This window comes from Caretta caretta, chromosome 2, assembly GCF_965140235.1.
Source record: "Caretta caretta isolate rCarCar2 chromosome 2, rCarCar1.hap1, whole genome shotgun sequence".
In the NCBI taxonomy this organism is placed as follows: domain Eukaryota; kingdom Metazoa; phylum Chordata; order Testudines; family Cheloniidae; genus Caretta; species Caretta caretta.
In genome coordinates, this window is record NC_134207.1 from 270,313,477 (window position 1) to 270,324,787 (window position 11,311).

The 11,311-nt window shown below is 60.5% G+C and overlaps 1 protein-coding gene across 2 annotated transcripts; it reads left to right on the forward strand.

Annotated features, from left to right (window-relative positions):
• On the forward strand, nt 1-6,441 carry LOC125633005 (uncharacterized). Of its 2 annotated transcripts, none has more exons than XM_048842101.2 (3): nt 1-157; nt 3,811-4,058; nt 5,218-6,441. In XM_048842101.2, the coding sequence occupies exons 2-3, from the start codon at nt 3,956-3,958 to the stop codon at nt 6,285-6,287; spliced, it is 1,173 nt and encodes a 390-aa protein (XP_048698058.2). In that variant the 5' UTR covers nt 1-157; nt 3,811-3,955; the 3' UTR covers nt 6,288-6,441. The 2 variants fall into 2 exon arrangements, with proteins under 2 accessions (XP_048698058.2, XP_074982198.1); XM_075126097.1 differs by lacking the exon at nt 1-157 and adding an exon at nt 607-632.
• The last annotated feature ends 4,870 nt before the right edge of the window (nt 6,442-11,311 follow it).

Genomic DNA, 11,311 nt, shown 5'->3' on the forward strand with positions numbered 1-11,311 from the left:
GGATTAACCATAGAGCGCGGGCTCCGCCAGGGAGCAGAGCGGCCCCGAGCCATAGAGCGGCGCTGGGCGGGCTAGAGGGGCCGCCTCGGACCCCAGAGCTGAGCCGCCCCGGGGGGCTGAGGGGCCCGCGCCCGCCGCTGGCCGCCTGGGATCCGAGGTTGGTTGGCGGTCGGGGCCCCGCTGCGTCTCGCGGGCATCGCAGAGAGCGCGGGCCGAGTCCGACCCGCGGCAGCGCGAGACCCGGGGGCGAGCAGAGCCCCGGGGCGTTGCCATGGGGGCGCTCCGGTGAGGGGGCGCCTGGGGCGTTGCCATGGGGACGGGAGGCGCGCTCCGGTGAGGGGGCGCCCGGGGCGTTGCCATGGGGACGGGAGGCGCGCTCAGGTGAGGGGGCGCCTGGGGCGTTGCCATGGGGACCGGAGGCGCGCTCCGGTGAGGGGGCGTTGCCATGGGGACGGGAGGCGCGCTCAGGTGAGGGGGCGTTGCCATGGGGACGGGAGGCGCGCTCAGGTGAGGGGGCGCCTGGGGCGTTGCCATGGGGACCGGAGGCGCGCTCCGGTGAGGGGGCGTTGCCATGGGGACGGGGGGGCGCTCCGGTGAGGGGGCGTTGCCATGGGGACGGGAGGCGCGCTCAGGTGAGGGGGCGCCCGGGGCGTTGCCATGGGGACCGGAGGCGCGCTCCGGTGAGGGGGCGTTGCCATGGGGACGGGGCGCAGGCAGGGACAGGGCTCCAGCTGATCACTCGGAGTCGCCCTGGCTCTCCTTGCAAGGCGCTGTCGTGGAGCCATCCCGGCCGTACCCCATGTGCAGCGCCTCCCTGGCCCAGTTCTGTATCCCCCCAGGGCCCCACCACGGGGTCATCTTGGAGATTCTGCCCACGCCAGCCCAGCTCCAGGGGCACCAAGGGCGACAACTGCAGGGGTTGAGCCCCCGCCCTGCTCCACGGGGTGCCGTGAGATTAGCCACTACAGGCACCCTAGACATGTGCGGTGAAACCCCACAACGAGGCGGGTGGTAGAGCCAGCATGCAGCGGAAGTGTCACCGCACTGATCAGCCATGTGGCTGCAGAGGCCTGGCCCAGTGCATACCCTGCAAAGTGGGGATTGCCCAGAGCAGATACTAGGTCAGAGGAAAGAACTGTATTTTGCTTGGAGCTGAAGTTCAGAGTAATTCTGATTAAATTGGAATGCAGCGTGTTATGTCCAGGTGAAGTCAGTGTGGTCACTGCAGATGGCAAACAGCAATTCGGGGAATGCACCTGACGCTTCTTAGAATCATAGAATATCAGGGTTGGAAGGGATCTCAGGAGGTCATCTAGTCCAACCCCCTGCTCAAAGCAGGACCAATCCCCAACTAAATTATCCCAGCCAGGGCTTTGTCAAGCCTGACCTTACAAACTTCTAAGGAAGGAGATTCTACCACCTCCCTAGGTAACGCATTCCAGTGTTTCACCACCCTCTTAGTGAAAAAGTTTTTCCTAATATCCAACCTAAACCTCCCCCACTGCAACTTGAGACTATTACTCCTTGTCCTGTCCTCTTCTACCACTGAGAATAGTCTAGAACCATCCTCTCTGGAACCACCTCTCAGGTAGTTGAAAGCAGCTATCAAATCCCCCCTCATTCTTCTCTTCCGCAGACTAAACAATCCCAGTTCCCTCAGCCTCTCCTCATAAGTCATGTGTTCCAGACCCCTAATCATTTTTGTTGCTCTTCGCTGGACTCTTTCCAATTTATCCACATCCTGCTTGTAGTGTGGGGCCCAAAACTGGACACAGTACTCCAGATGAGGCCTCACCAATGTCGAATAGAGGGGGACGATCACGTCCCTCGATCTGCTTGCTATGCCCCTACTTATACAATAGACTCATAGACTTTAAGGCCAGAGGGGACTATCATGATCATCTGCTCTGACCTGAACATTGCAGGCCGCAGAACCTCGCCCACCCACTCTTGTAATAGACCCCTAACCTCTGGCTGAGTTACTGATGTCCTCACATCATGATTTAAAGACTTCAAGTTACAGAGAATCCACCATTTATACTAGTTTATACCTGCAAGTGTCCTGGGCCCCATGCTGCAGAGGAAGGTGAAAACCCCCCAGGGTCTTTGCCAGTCTAACCTAGGGGAAAATTCCTTCCTGACACCAAATACTCAGAGCATGTGGGCAAGACCCGCCAGCCAGACACGTGGGAGAGAATTCTCAGTAGTAACTCAGCCCTTGCCAGCTAGTGTCCCGTCACTGGCTGTTGGAGATATTTGCTGCTAGCAGTTGCAGATCGGCTCCATGCCATTGTAGGCAGTCTCGTCATATTGTCCCCTCCATAAACTGACCAAGTTCAGTCTTGAAGGCAGTTCCATTTTTTGCTCTCACTGCTCCCCTTGGGAGTCTGCTCCAGAACTTCACTCCTCTGATGGTCAGAAACCTTCGCCTGATTTCAAGCCTAAACTTACTGATGCCCAGTTAGAATCCATTTATTCTTATGTCCACAATGGCGCTTAACTTAAATAACTCCTCTTCCTCCCTGGTCTTTCTGTATCATTGGTGAAATATTCTGTACTTTTAACTCCATTGTGTTACTGGTTCAAGTAGCATTGTTGTGGGTATGTGTAACTGGCCAAGAGGGTGCTCTGCAGCAGGGTGTGAGCATCCCTATAACACTTCAGTACAGATCAGGGCCTCCCTGGGATATGGGGTGTCTGATTCCAAGCACCTCACGCCTGCTTTGGAGAGTTTGCCACCAGTGGGAGGCAACACAAAGCAGCTTGTAACATCTTTACATAGGGGGAAATGTTGTTGGACTAGTAGAGGGTGTCTTGTTGGAGGAAGATGGAAAATCCCCTTCACACAAAACCCATCGCTGTTTGTGCTAGGAGAATGCAGGAGTCTTTCAAAACCCTGTCCGAGTGCCACAGAACCCACTGGAGCCAGTAAGGCAGAAACCATGCAATTAGGTCCCTTAGTCCTTGCCACCATTCTCACCTGATTGACATTCCCGCACCAATGGGGCTGGCTTAAGGCACTCCAGGGCCCTCAGCCCATCTCATCCTGGGAGCCCCTCATATACAAGAAGGCCTGGTCCAAGCCCGTCAGCAGGAGCCTGCTCAGCCCTGGAGGTGGTGGTGAGGCCCACAGTTCCCTCCCCAACACGCATCAGCGACTCCTCCCCCTTCTGGAGGCTGTCTGCAGGCTCAGGCAGACATTTGGACCAGTTACACTCTTCATGTTTTCAAGTTTTTCTTCACAGCAGTGAGGGCTAGGAACACAATTTAAAAAACCAGCCAAACACACAAACAACTAGTCATGATTCTGATGCCAGCGTGTGACTCCAGGAACCAGACCCTGAGGCAAGGGCCTGTACTGCCTATGCCTTAATCCAGCCCTGCTCGCAGAGTGTAGGTGTGCAACACAACCCAGGCCTCCTCCTGCCCCCTTCCCACGCAGTTTGTACCAGGAAGGCACAGGCTGTGGAGATTCTCGGAGCGGGGGAGCCAGCAGCCTTGCAGCGCTCACACACTCTGTGGGGTGCGGAAGAGGCAGGCAGCTGAGACCCTTCAGGGGCAGGCGAGAGCCAGGTCTGCTGGATCCAAGCTTCCGAAGGGAACAACTCAAAGCAAGCCTGCCCAACCCCAGTCCTTGATCCCCAGGAACCCATTCCCCTGCTACACCAGCCACTCTCCCCTGTGCCCCAGGAGCAGACTGCAGTGATTAGCTCCCCATCCTTGGAGCCCGTTGTGTGCTGAAGGGGAGCCAGTTCGTGGCTGTTTGTCTCTGGCGTAAGGGATCATTGGGAACGTTTGGTTCGTTTACAGGATGTTCAGCGAGGCCAAAAGCTGCTCTGGACCCACAGGCAGCCCCAGCCTGCCGTGCCAGGGAGTCTCCTAGCTGCTGCTCAGGGAGCTGGGGTGCTCTGCTTTCTGCTGTTCCCACGCTGCACTGTAACGCCCAGCTGCAGCCATGCGACGGAGGGGCCGCTTCAATGCACGCAAGAAACGCGCAGCACGGCGCCACTACTACGACCTGCCCAAGGAGACCGCGAGAGCAGCCAAGGCTATCGCAGGTACGGCCTGGTCCCTTGCTCGGAGCCAGGCACGGGGCGGGACACAGGAAAGGCACTTGCTTGCTGCTTCGGAAAGGGTGACACCCCCCAGTGCAGAGCAATCAGTGGTGCGTCATCCTGCTGGGCACGCTTGTCCCTTGTGGGCTTCATTGGGAGTTGAGGTACTTGGCACCTCAGAGGGCCAGGCTTGGGCAGGCTGTGCCCAGTTAGCGGCAATGCTTCAGAGAACATGGGAGCCTCATGCTCTGCGTGATTTCTGCTGGGTATGACGTGCCATGACCCACCTCTGTTTGTGCATGTGCAGGCACTCCTCCAGCACCAGGGTGTCCCGGGGCTGGGTGTGAAGCCACTGGAGCTGTGCAGGGTGTGTCCCAGAGCTCCCAGTGCAGGCATGGAAAATGCTGTTAAGCTGGAGCTCAGCTTGAGAGCGCGCATCGGTAATCCAGGGTGAAATCCACCCCAGCATGATGCCGTTTTCCCCACACCAGGTACTACAAACCCATGCCTGAAATCCAAGCATGCTAATGTAGGGACACCCAGAGAGCCTTAACTCTGTCCCGGAGTGGAGCCATGCAGTAATCATGGGCTATGATTAACATGATCCACTTTGTGCTCTGGACTAGATGAAACTGACCTGGGTGAGACCTCGTGGCCAGAGCACTGGCCTGGGACTTGGGAGATGTAGCATCTGTTCCCAGCTCTGCCTTGGGCAAGTCATCTCCCTCTGCCTTCGTTTCCGCAATCTAGGAAAGGCGCTTTGAGCTCTGGGTTGGAAAGTGTCAATAAAAGCTAGAAGAAAAGGAGTACTTGTGGCACCTTAGAGACTAACCAATTTATTTGAGCATGAGCTTTCGTGAGCTACAGCTCACTTCATCAGATGTAGCTCACGAAAGCTCATGCTCAAATAAATTGGTTAGTCTCTAAGGTGCCACAAGTACTCCTTTTCTTTTTGCGAATACAGACTAACATGGCTGTTCCTCTGAAATAAAAGCTAGGTAGGATCAGGAGTTTTTTCTCCTGGGGTCTCTCCATGCACGCACACACGTACCTACAGTTATTCCTGCACACGGGGGCCAGGATCCGTGGGACTCGTGTGACTCAGACCCAGCAGTTGGGGAGCTGGCATCTCAGGAGCTCATTCCTGACTCTGTCCCTACAGCAGCTGCAGAGCAGCCCGCCAAAGAGGAGCCGTTGGAGGAGGCGTACGCCACGTGCTGGCTGCCTCTGCCCAGGGAGGCGAAGGTGGAGCAGGGCTGTGAGTGCACGAGGTGTGAGGAGAGCTTCCACCAGCGGGCCGAGCTGCTGGCCCCCAAGACGACCGACGAGCAGAAAGTGCTGCTGATTTGCACGGAGTGCGGCTGGAGCTTCTCCTGCCCCAACAGCTTCATGCTGCACCGGTGCCTGCACAGCCGGGAGACGCTGCAGAAGCCCTACGCCTGCCCGCACTGTGGCCGCACCTTCAGCTACAAGACCAGCCTGGGGGTGCACCTGCGTGCCCACACGGGCGAGCGCCCCTTCATGTGCCCCTCCTGCAGGAAGAGTTTCAAGAGCAAGACCTACCTGGCGGTGCACCGGCGCGTTCACGCCCGCGTGCGGCCCTACGCGTGTGCCCAGTGCAGCAAGTGCTTCCTGCAGAAGCAAGACCTGACGGTCCACCAGCGTGTGCACAGCCAGGAGAGCCCCTTCCCCTGCTCCGAGTGCGGCCGGCGCTTCCGCTACACGTCGAGCCTGGCCGTCCATCAGCGCACGCACACCGGCGAGCGCCCCTTCCCCTGCTCCGAGTGCGGCCGGCATTTTAAGTACAAGACCAACCTGCTGATCCACCAGCGCAGGCACACCGGCGAGCGCCCCTACCCCTGCCCGCAGTGCGGCAAGAGCTTCACCTGCAGCACCAACCTCATCATGCACCAGATCACCCACGACAGGCAGGGCGCCCGGCAGCAGGAGGGGCCACGGGAGCCGCCGGCAGCCAGGCGGCGAGAGAGGGAGAGAGCCCACACGGCCGACCAGCCCTTCGTGTGTGCCGAGTGCGGCAAAGGATTCAAGAAGCATGGCTTCCTTATCATCCACCAGCGGACCCATTGCCCAGCGCCTGCTGGGACTAGCACAGAGCAGGCCGCTGGGCCAGGGAAAGCCACGTGCCCCCCTCCACACCTAGCCCTCACTCTCAACAGGGAGTTGCTTGGAGCACAAGGCACCGAGGGAGCATCTGGCCAAGGGACTTGCTAGCCACAAGTGAAAGGCCACAGGGGTGGGCTGGGCATGCCTGCTGTGTGCTCTACTGCAGGCTGGTGTGGCTGGGCCCAGCCCCTCCCTGAGCCTCGGGCATTGTGCCCCACACTGACTTCAGTGTGCTCTGAAATAAACCATTCCCCACATCCCAGCCGAACTGGCATTGTGTGTTAGCCTCTGGCCGCCAGAGGACGTGACACAGCCCAGAGGCTGCCCAGGGCCCAGCCCAGACCCGGCCCCACGCCAACTCATGCTGACAACTGACCCTACATAAGTACTCAGTAGGGCTGCCAGGCATCCGGGTTTCGACTGGAACGCCCGGTCAAAAAGGAGCCCTGGCGGCTCCAGTCAGCACCGCTGACTGGCCTGTTAAACGTCCGGCTGGCGGCGAAGTGGGGCTAAGGCAGGCTCCCTGCCTTCCCTGGCTCTGCGTGGCTCCCAGAAGCGGCCAGCATGTTCCTGTGGCCCCTAGGCACAGGGGTAGCCAGGGAGGCTCTGCGCGCTGCCCCCACCGCGAACACCAACTCCGCAGCTCCCATTGGTTGGCTGCTTCCAGGAGCTGCACAGAGCCGGGGCAGGCAGGGAACCTACCTTAGCCCCACTGCACCGCTGACTGGGAGCTGCCTGAGGTAAGCACCACACAGCTGGAGCCCACACTCTGAACCCCCTCCTGCACCCTAACTCCCTCCCAGAGCCCACACCCCAACTCCTAGCCCCATCCTGGAGTCCACACCCCCATCTACAGCTGCTGCCCCAGCCTGAGCTCCCTCCCACACCCAAACTCCCTCCTGGACCCTTCACATCCTCCCACACCCCAACCCCACCCTGAGCCCCCTCCTGCACCCAAACTCCCTCCTGGAGCCCGCAACCCTTCCTGCACCTCAGCCCCCTGCCCTGAGCCTGCTCCCACACTCAGAATCCCTTGGCTCCAGCCCGGAGCCCCCTCCTACACCCCAAACCTCTCATCCCCAGCCCCTGCCCCAGCCCGGTGAAAGTGAGTGAGGGTGGGGGAGAGTGAGCAATGGAGGGGGGATGGAGTGAGTGGGGGTAGGGCCTCAGAGATGGGGCAGGGGGTGGGGCAAGGGTGTTAGGTTTTGTGTGATTAGAAAGTTGGCAACCCTAGTACTCAAGGCAGCTGGGCAGCCCCTGATCCCCTCCTACACAGGGTGAGCCTCAGTGCCTCCTGGTTGGAGGTCTCTGCTTGCCCCTTCCTGAATGCCCGGGTGGGCGAGTGCCAATGGGAGGTGGCAGCAGCTCATTGGCACAGGGGGCGGTAGAAGGTGGGGTTAATCAAGAAGCAAGAAACCCATGAGTGGGAGCCAAGGCAAAACATACTGGGGGTGGGGAGGAGAAAGGCCTGCGGGGCGGGCTCCCTGCAAGGGGGTGCACGGTAGCGGTTCCACTGCGGGGGAGAGCCCTCCCAGGATCAAAGGGGTGGGCACGAGTTGTTCCACCCCACGCTGAACCCGGGCAGCCGGGGCCGTGGTGCTGCCTTGGCCGCTGTTCCCGGCCAGGTGTGGGTTTCCCCTGCCTGTTGTATTGCCAGGAGCTGCCCTGCCTGCCCTCTGCAGGTCCTGGTATCGGCCTGGTGGCCCGTCCCGTCCCCATGAAGCCTGGCGAGGGCGACCGACTTCCGAATGCCCTGCCCTGCCCCTTCCCCCGAGGCCCCGCCCTGCCAGTGGGGAACTGACCTGGCCAAAGCTGGGTGGGAAGGGCTGACACCGGAGGAAGTGGTGTCACCCCAGCCCCACCTGCATGTCCTGCAGCCTCAGCAGCTGAGGCTCCAACCTCCCCATGACGCCCTCCCAAGGTCTGCAGGGCCTTTCCCCAGTGAAAGAGCCTTACACAATAATATCTTGAGCCTCTATTAACAATCACCAAAACCAGAAAGCACATGCTAAGCCTACAATGCTCCCCACTCCCAAGAAGACGGACAATCTTCCTGCTGGCCAGTCGGGATCAGATCATCTGGGGGACTCCAGCTTCCGTACGGTGTGGTTGGCAGGGTGTTGAGGTCTGGCAGCTCTGATCTTGGGGCTGGGTCCTGGAGTCGGTTCCCAAAGAACTTCCCTTTGGACCCCAGTTTATATAGTGCAACTTGAGTCCTGCTTAGCTGTATCTTCACCTATCATTTTACTAAATTATTACTAAACAATTCTCTAACCCATCCTAACGTATTGTAAAACAATTCTTTAACCAATCAGAGCCCACCACCTTAATTGATTTACACCCAGCAAAATTAGTGATGTAACAGAAACAATCAAAGAACCCGACAGAGACCAGACAGATAAACCATGGAGAAGTGGGGACCATAAAGACACAACAATAGAAGTCAAGATTTCACACCCACGACTGTTGGTAAGTGATTTCTTGCCAGACAGATTCAATCAACCAAGGTCCGCGGTAACCAGTGAAGCTGTTTCTTTCTCTGATGGTGGTGGGTGCTGTTAGGACAGGATCGCTTTCAACGGCCCAGTATTACCTGGGTTTAATGCAATTTAGGTGGCACGTGAGGATGTAAAGGATTCTTAGCACGTGGTGCTGCTGTCCTAATGTGGCTGCAGAGAAAGGCCTCAGACTATACGGGTCTGTCTGTCCGTCCATCTGCTGTCTTTTGTCAGACTCCCAGGTGAGCCCTGACTGCCTCCCACAGTCCTTTGTTCCCGAGCTGGGGAGATGCAGAGCAGGGGGTCGGGGGGTCCAGATCTCTCTGGTCAAGGGTTGCTGGATGTGAAAGTCCCAGCTACTGAGTTTGCCATGATCTTCTCAACAGCTCCGTCGATGAGGGGCCTAAGGCCCAAGGCAGGTAGGTGCCGTTCGCACCTGTGTCTTAGCCTGCCCAGAGAGCAGACAGACCTTTCCCACCCCCCAGGTAACAAGGCAGCATGTAGGGGAAACTGAGGCACACCAGGCTTCATGAAAATATTACAAAGAATTCCCACATCCAGCCCAGCCCAGCGGGGCAGATCTCAGCCCTGGGGCAGCCTCTGTCGACAGCCTGGCCTGAGCGGGGCTGTTCTGTTGCTGCTCAGCTCCGAGCAGCCCCTGGTGTGGGTCCAGCTGCCCAGAGTCCTGGGAACAGCCCCACCTCCCTGCTGCGCTTCGGACTTTGTCCTCCTTGGCCGGACCAACCCTGCCTGGGGTAACGAGTGGCAGCTGGGCACGTCAGAGCCACCCCAGCACAGGGGCTCCTCAGTGCCTGCCTGGACCCTTGACAGCTGCCCCCACCCAGGAATCATTAACAAGCCCCTGGATCGCCCTTAACCCAGCGCAGGGAGAGCCCAGCCCCTGCCCCTTGGAGGCTGAGAGCAGCTGGGGCCCAGCCCAGCCCAGGCCTGGCAGGATGGGGAGGGGCTGCCTCCTTCTCCTTGGGCTCCTGCTGCAGCTCCAGGCTCCCTGTGCCAGGCAGGCTAGGGGGGGTAGGTGAGTTCACGGCTGCCCCTCCCCATGGTCCCAGCCAATGTGCCGGGCTCCCCCGTGCCCCAGCTAGGAGCAAACAAAGGGGGAGATGCAGGTGCCTCCTCTTTCCCCTCCTGGCCTGGCCTAGGGGACGCCCCAGCAGAGGTGCTGTCTGTAGCAAAGGGGGGGCTCTGGGTGCTGCCCCCCCCCGACTGGCTCCAGGTCTGCTGGGTGATGACCACGCTGGGGTGGCCCCATGTGGAGGTGCGGCGCCCCCCGGGTGGCAGAACTCAAGAGCAGCTGTTCGCCGGGGGCTCCTCTGTTAGCCACGGCGGTCAAAGCTGCGAGCAGGGAAGATGAGGCCCCAGGGGCCGGCACTGCCAGGGACGTGCCCAGGGACTTGCACCTGGCCAGCTGAGCCAGAGCAGAGCTGACTGCCCCTCTGGCATCGCCAGTCAATTGCTCCAATGGGGGTGACCCTCTGGCTGCCCAACCCCCTTGTATTCTAGGGTCCAGCACACACCCCTGGCTGGCAGCATCTGGCCCCACCCCTCACACCTGGGCTACAAGCGCTGAGATGCCAGCAGGGACTGGCACCCCCACAGAGGGGGCCACCGCACCAGGTATGGCCCAACTCAGCTGCAGGGCCCAGTTCAGCCCTGGCCCCTCAATCACTCTTCCAACCCCCTGCCCTGCCCTGGTCTGCCAGTGCCCCTCACTCCCGAGCCACGGCCCCCCGCTAGCCCAGCCCTGCCCCCCACCAGCTGTGCCGGTGCCCCTCACTCCCGAGCCACGGCCCCCCGCTAGCCCAGCCCTGCCCCCCACCAGCTGTGCCGGTGCCCCTCACTCCCGAGCCACAGCCCCCCGCTAGCCCAGCCCTGCCCCCCACCAGCTGTGCCGGTGCCCCTCACTCCCGACCCGCAGCCCCTGCTCTGCCGGTGCTGGGTCACTCCTCCTGCCCTGGGTACCTGCTGTCCAGGTTCCTCCCGGGTCGGAGTCTCAGCTCAGGTTTTCTCACTCGGGAGGGGGGGCTGTTCCCCCAGATGTGCCCAGTGTGGCAGGGGGCAGCCCTGCCCCCCTTGGAGCACCTGCATGTCCTGGGCTGGGCACCTCTCCTGCCGCTGCACCCTGGGCTTCTGTCTCAGCTGGACCATGGGCTGTGTGCCAGGTAAGGGGGCTGCTCCCCTGGGCCTGGGGGAAGGGGGGTCCCATGCCCCAGTCCCCTGCCATTGCAGCATGGGGGTACCTGCCCCCTCACCCTTAGGGGCTCTGTCTCTCTTTACTTTGCCCCCAGGCCCACCGGGCCCTGGCAATGCCTGGTGAGGGGGAGGGGCCAGGGCTGGCGCTGGCTGCCTGTGTCCCTCTCACCCCATAGCCAGGATGCTGCTGGCGAGGCTGGCCCCACAGCTTGGTGGGGGGAGGGGAGGTCCCTGTGTCACACGCTGCCATGTGGCCCCCGCCTTGCTGGGCTGAGCCCTCTGCTCCCACTGGGGCTCCAGTTTCCGTTCTGTTGTGACTCCCCCCCCCCCCCCCCATGTCCCACGCTGACCCCCATTTGGGCCCCTGCTGGCAGAGGGGGGCTCTGGGACAAGGGAGCAGCTGCTTGGCTGGAGCCCCCTGTG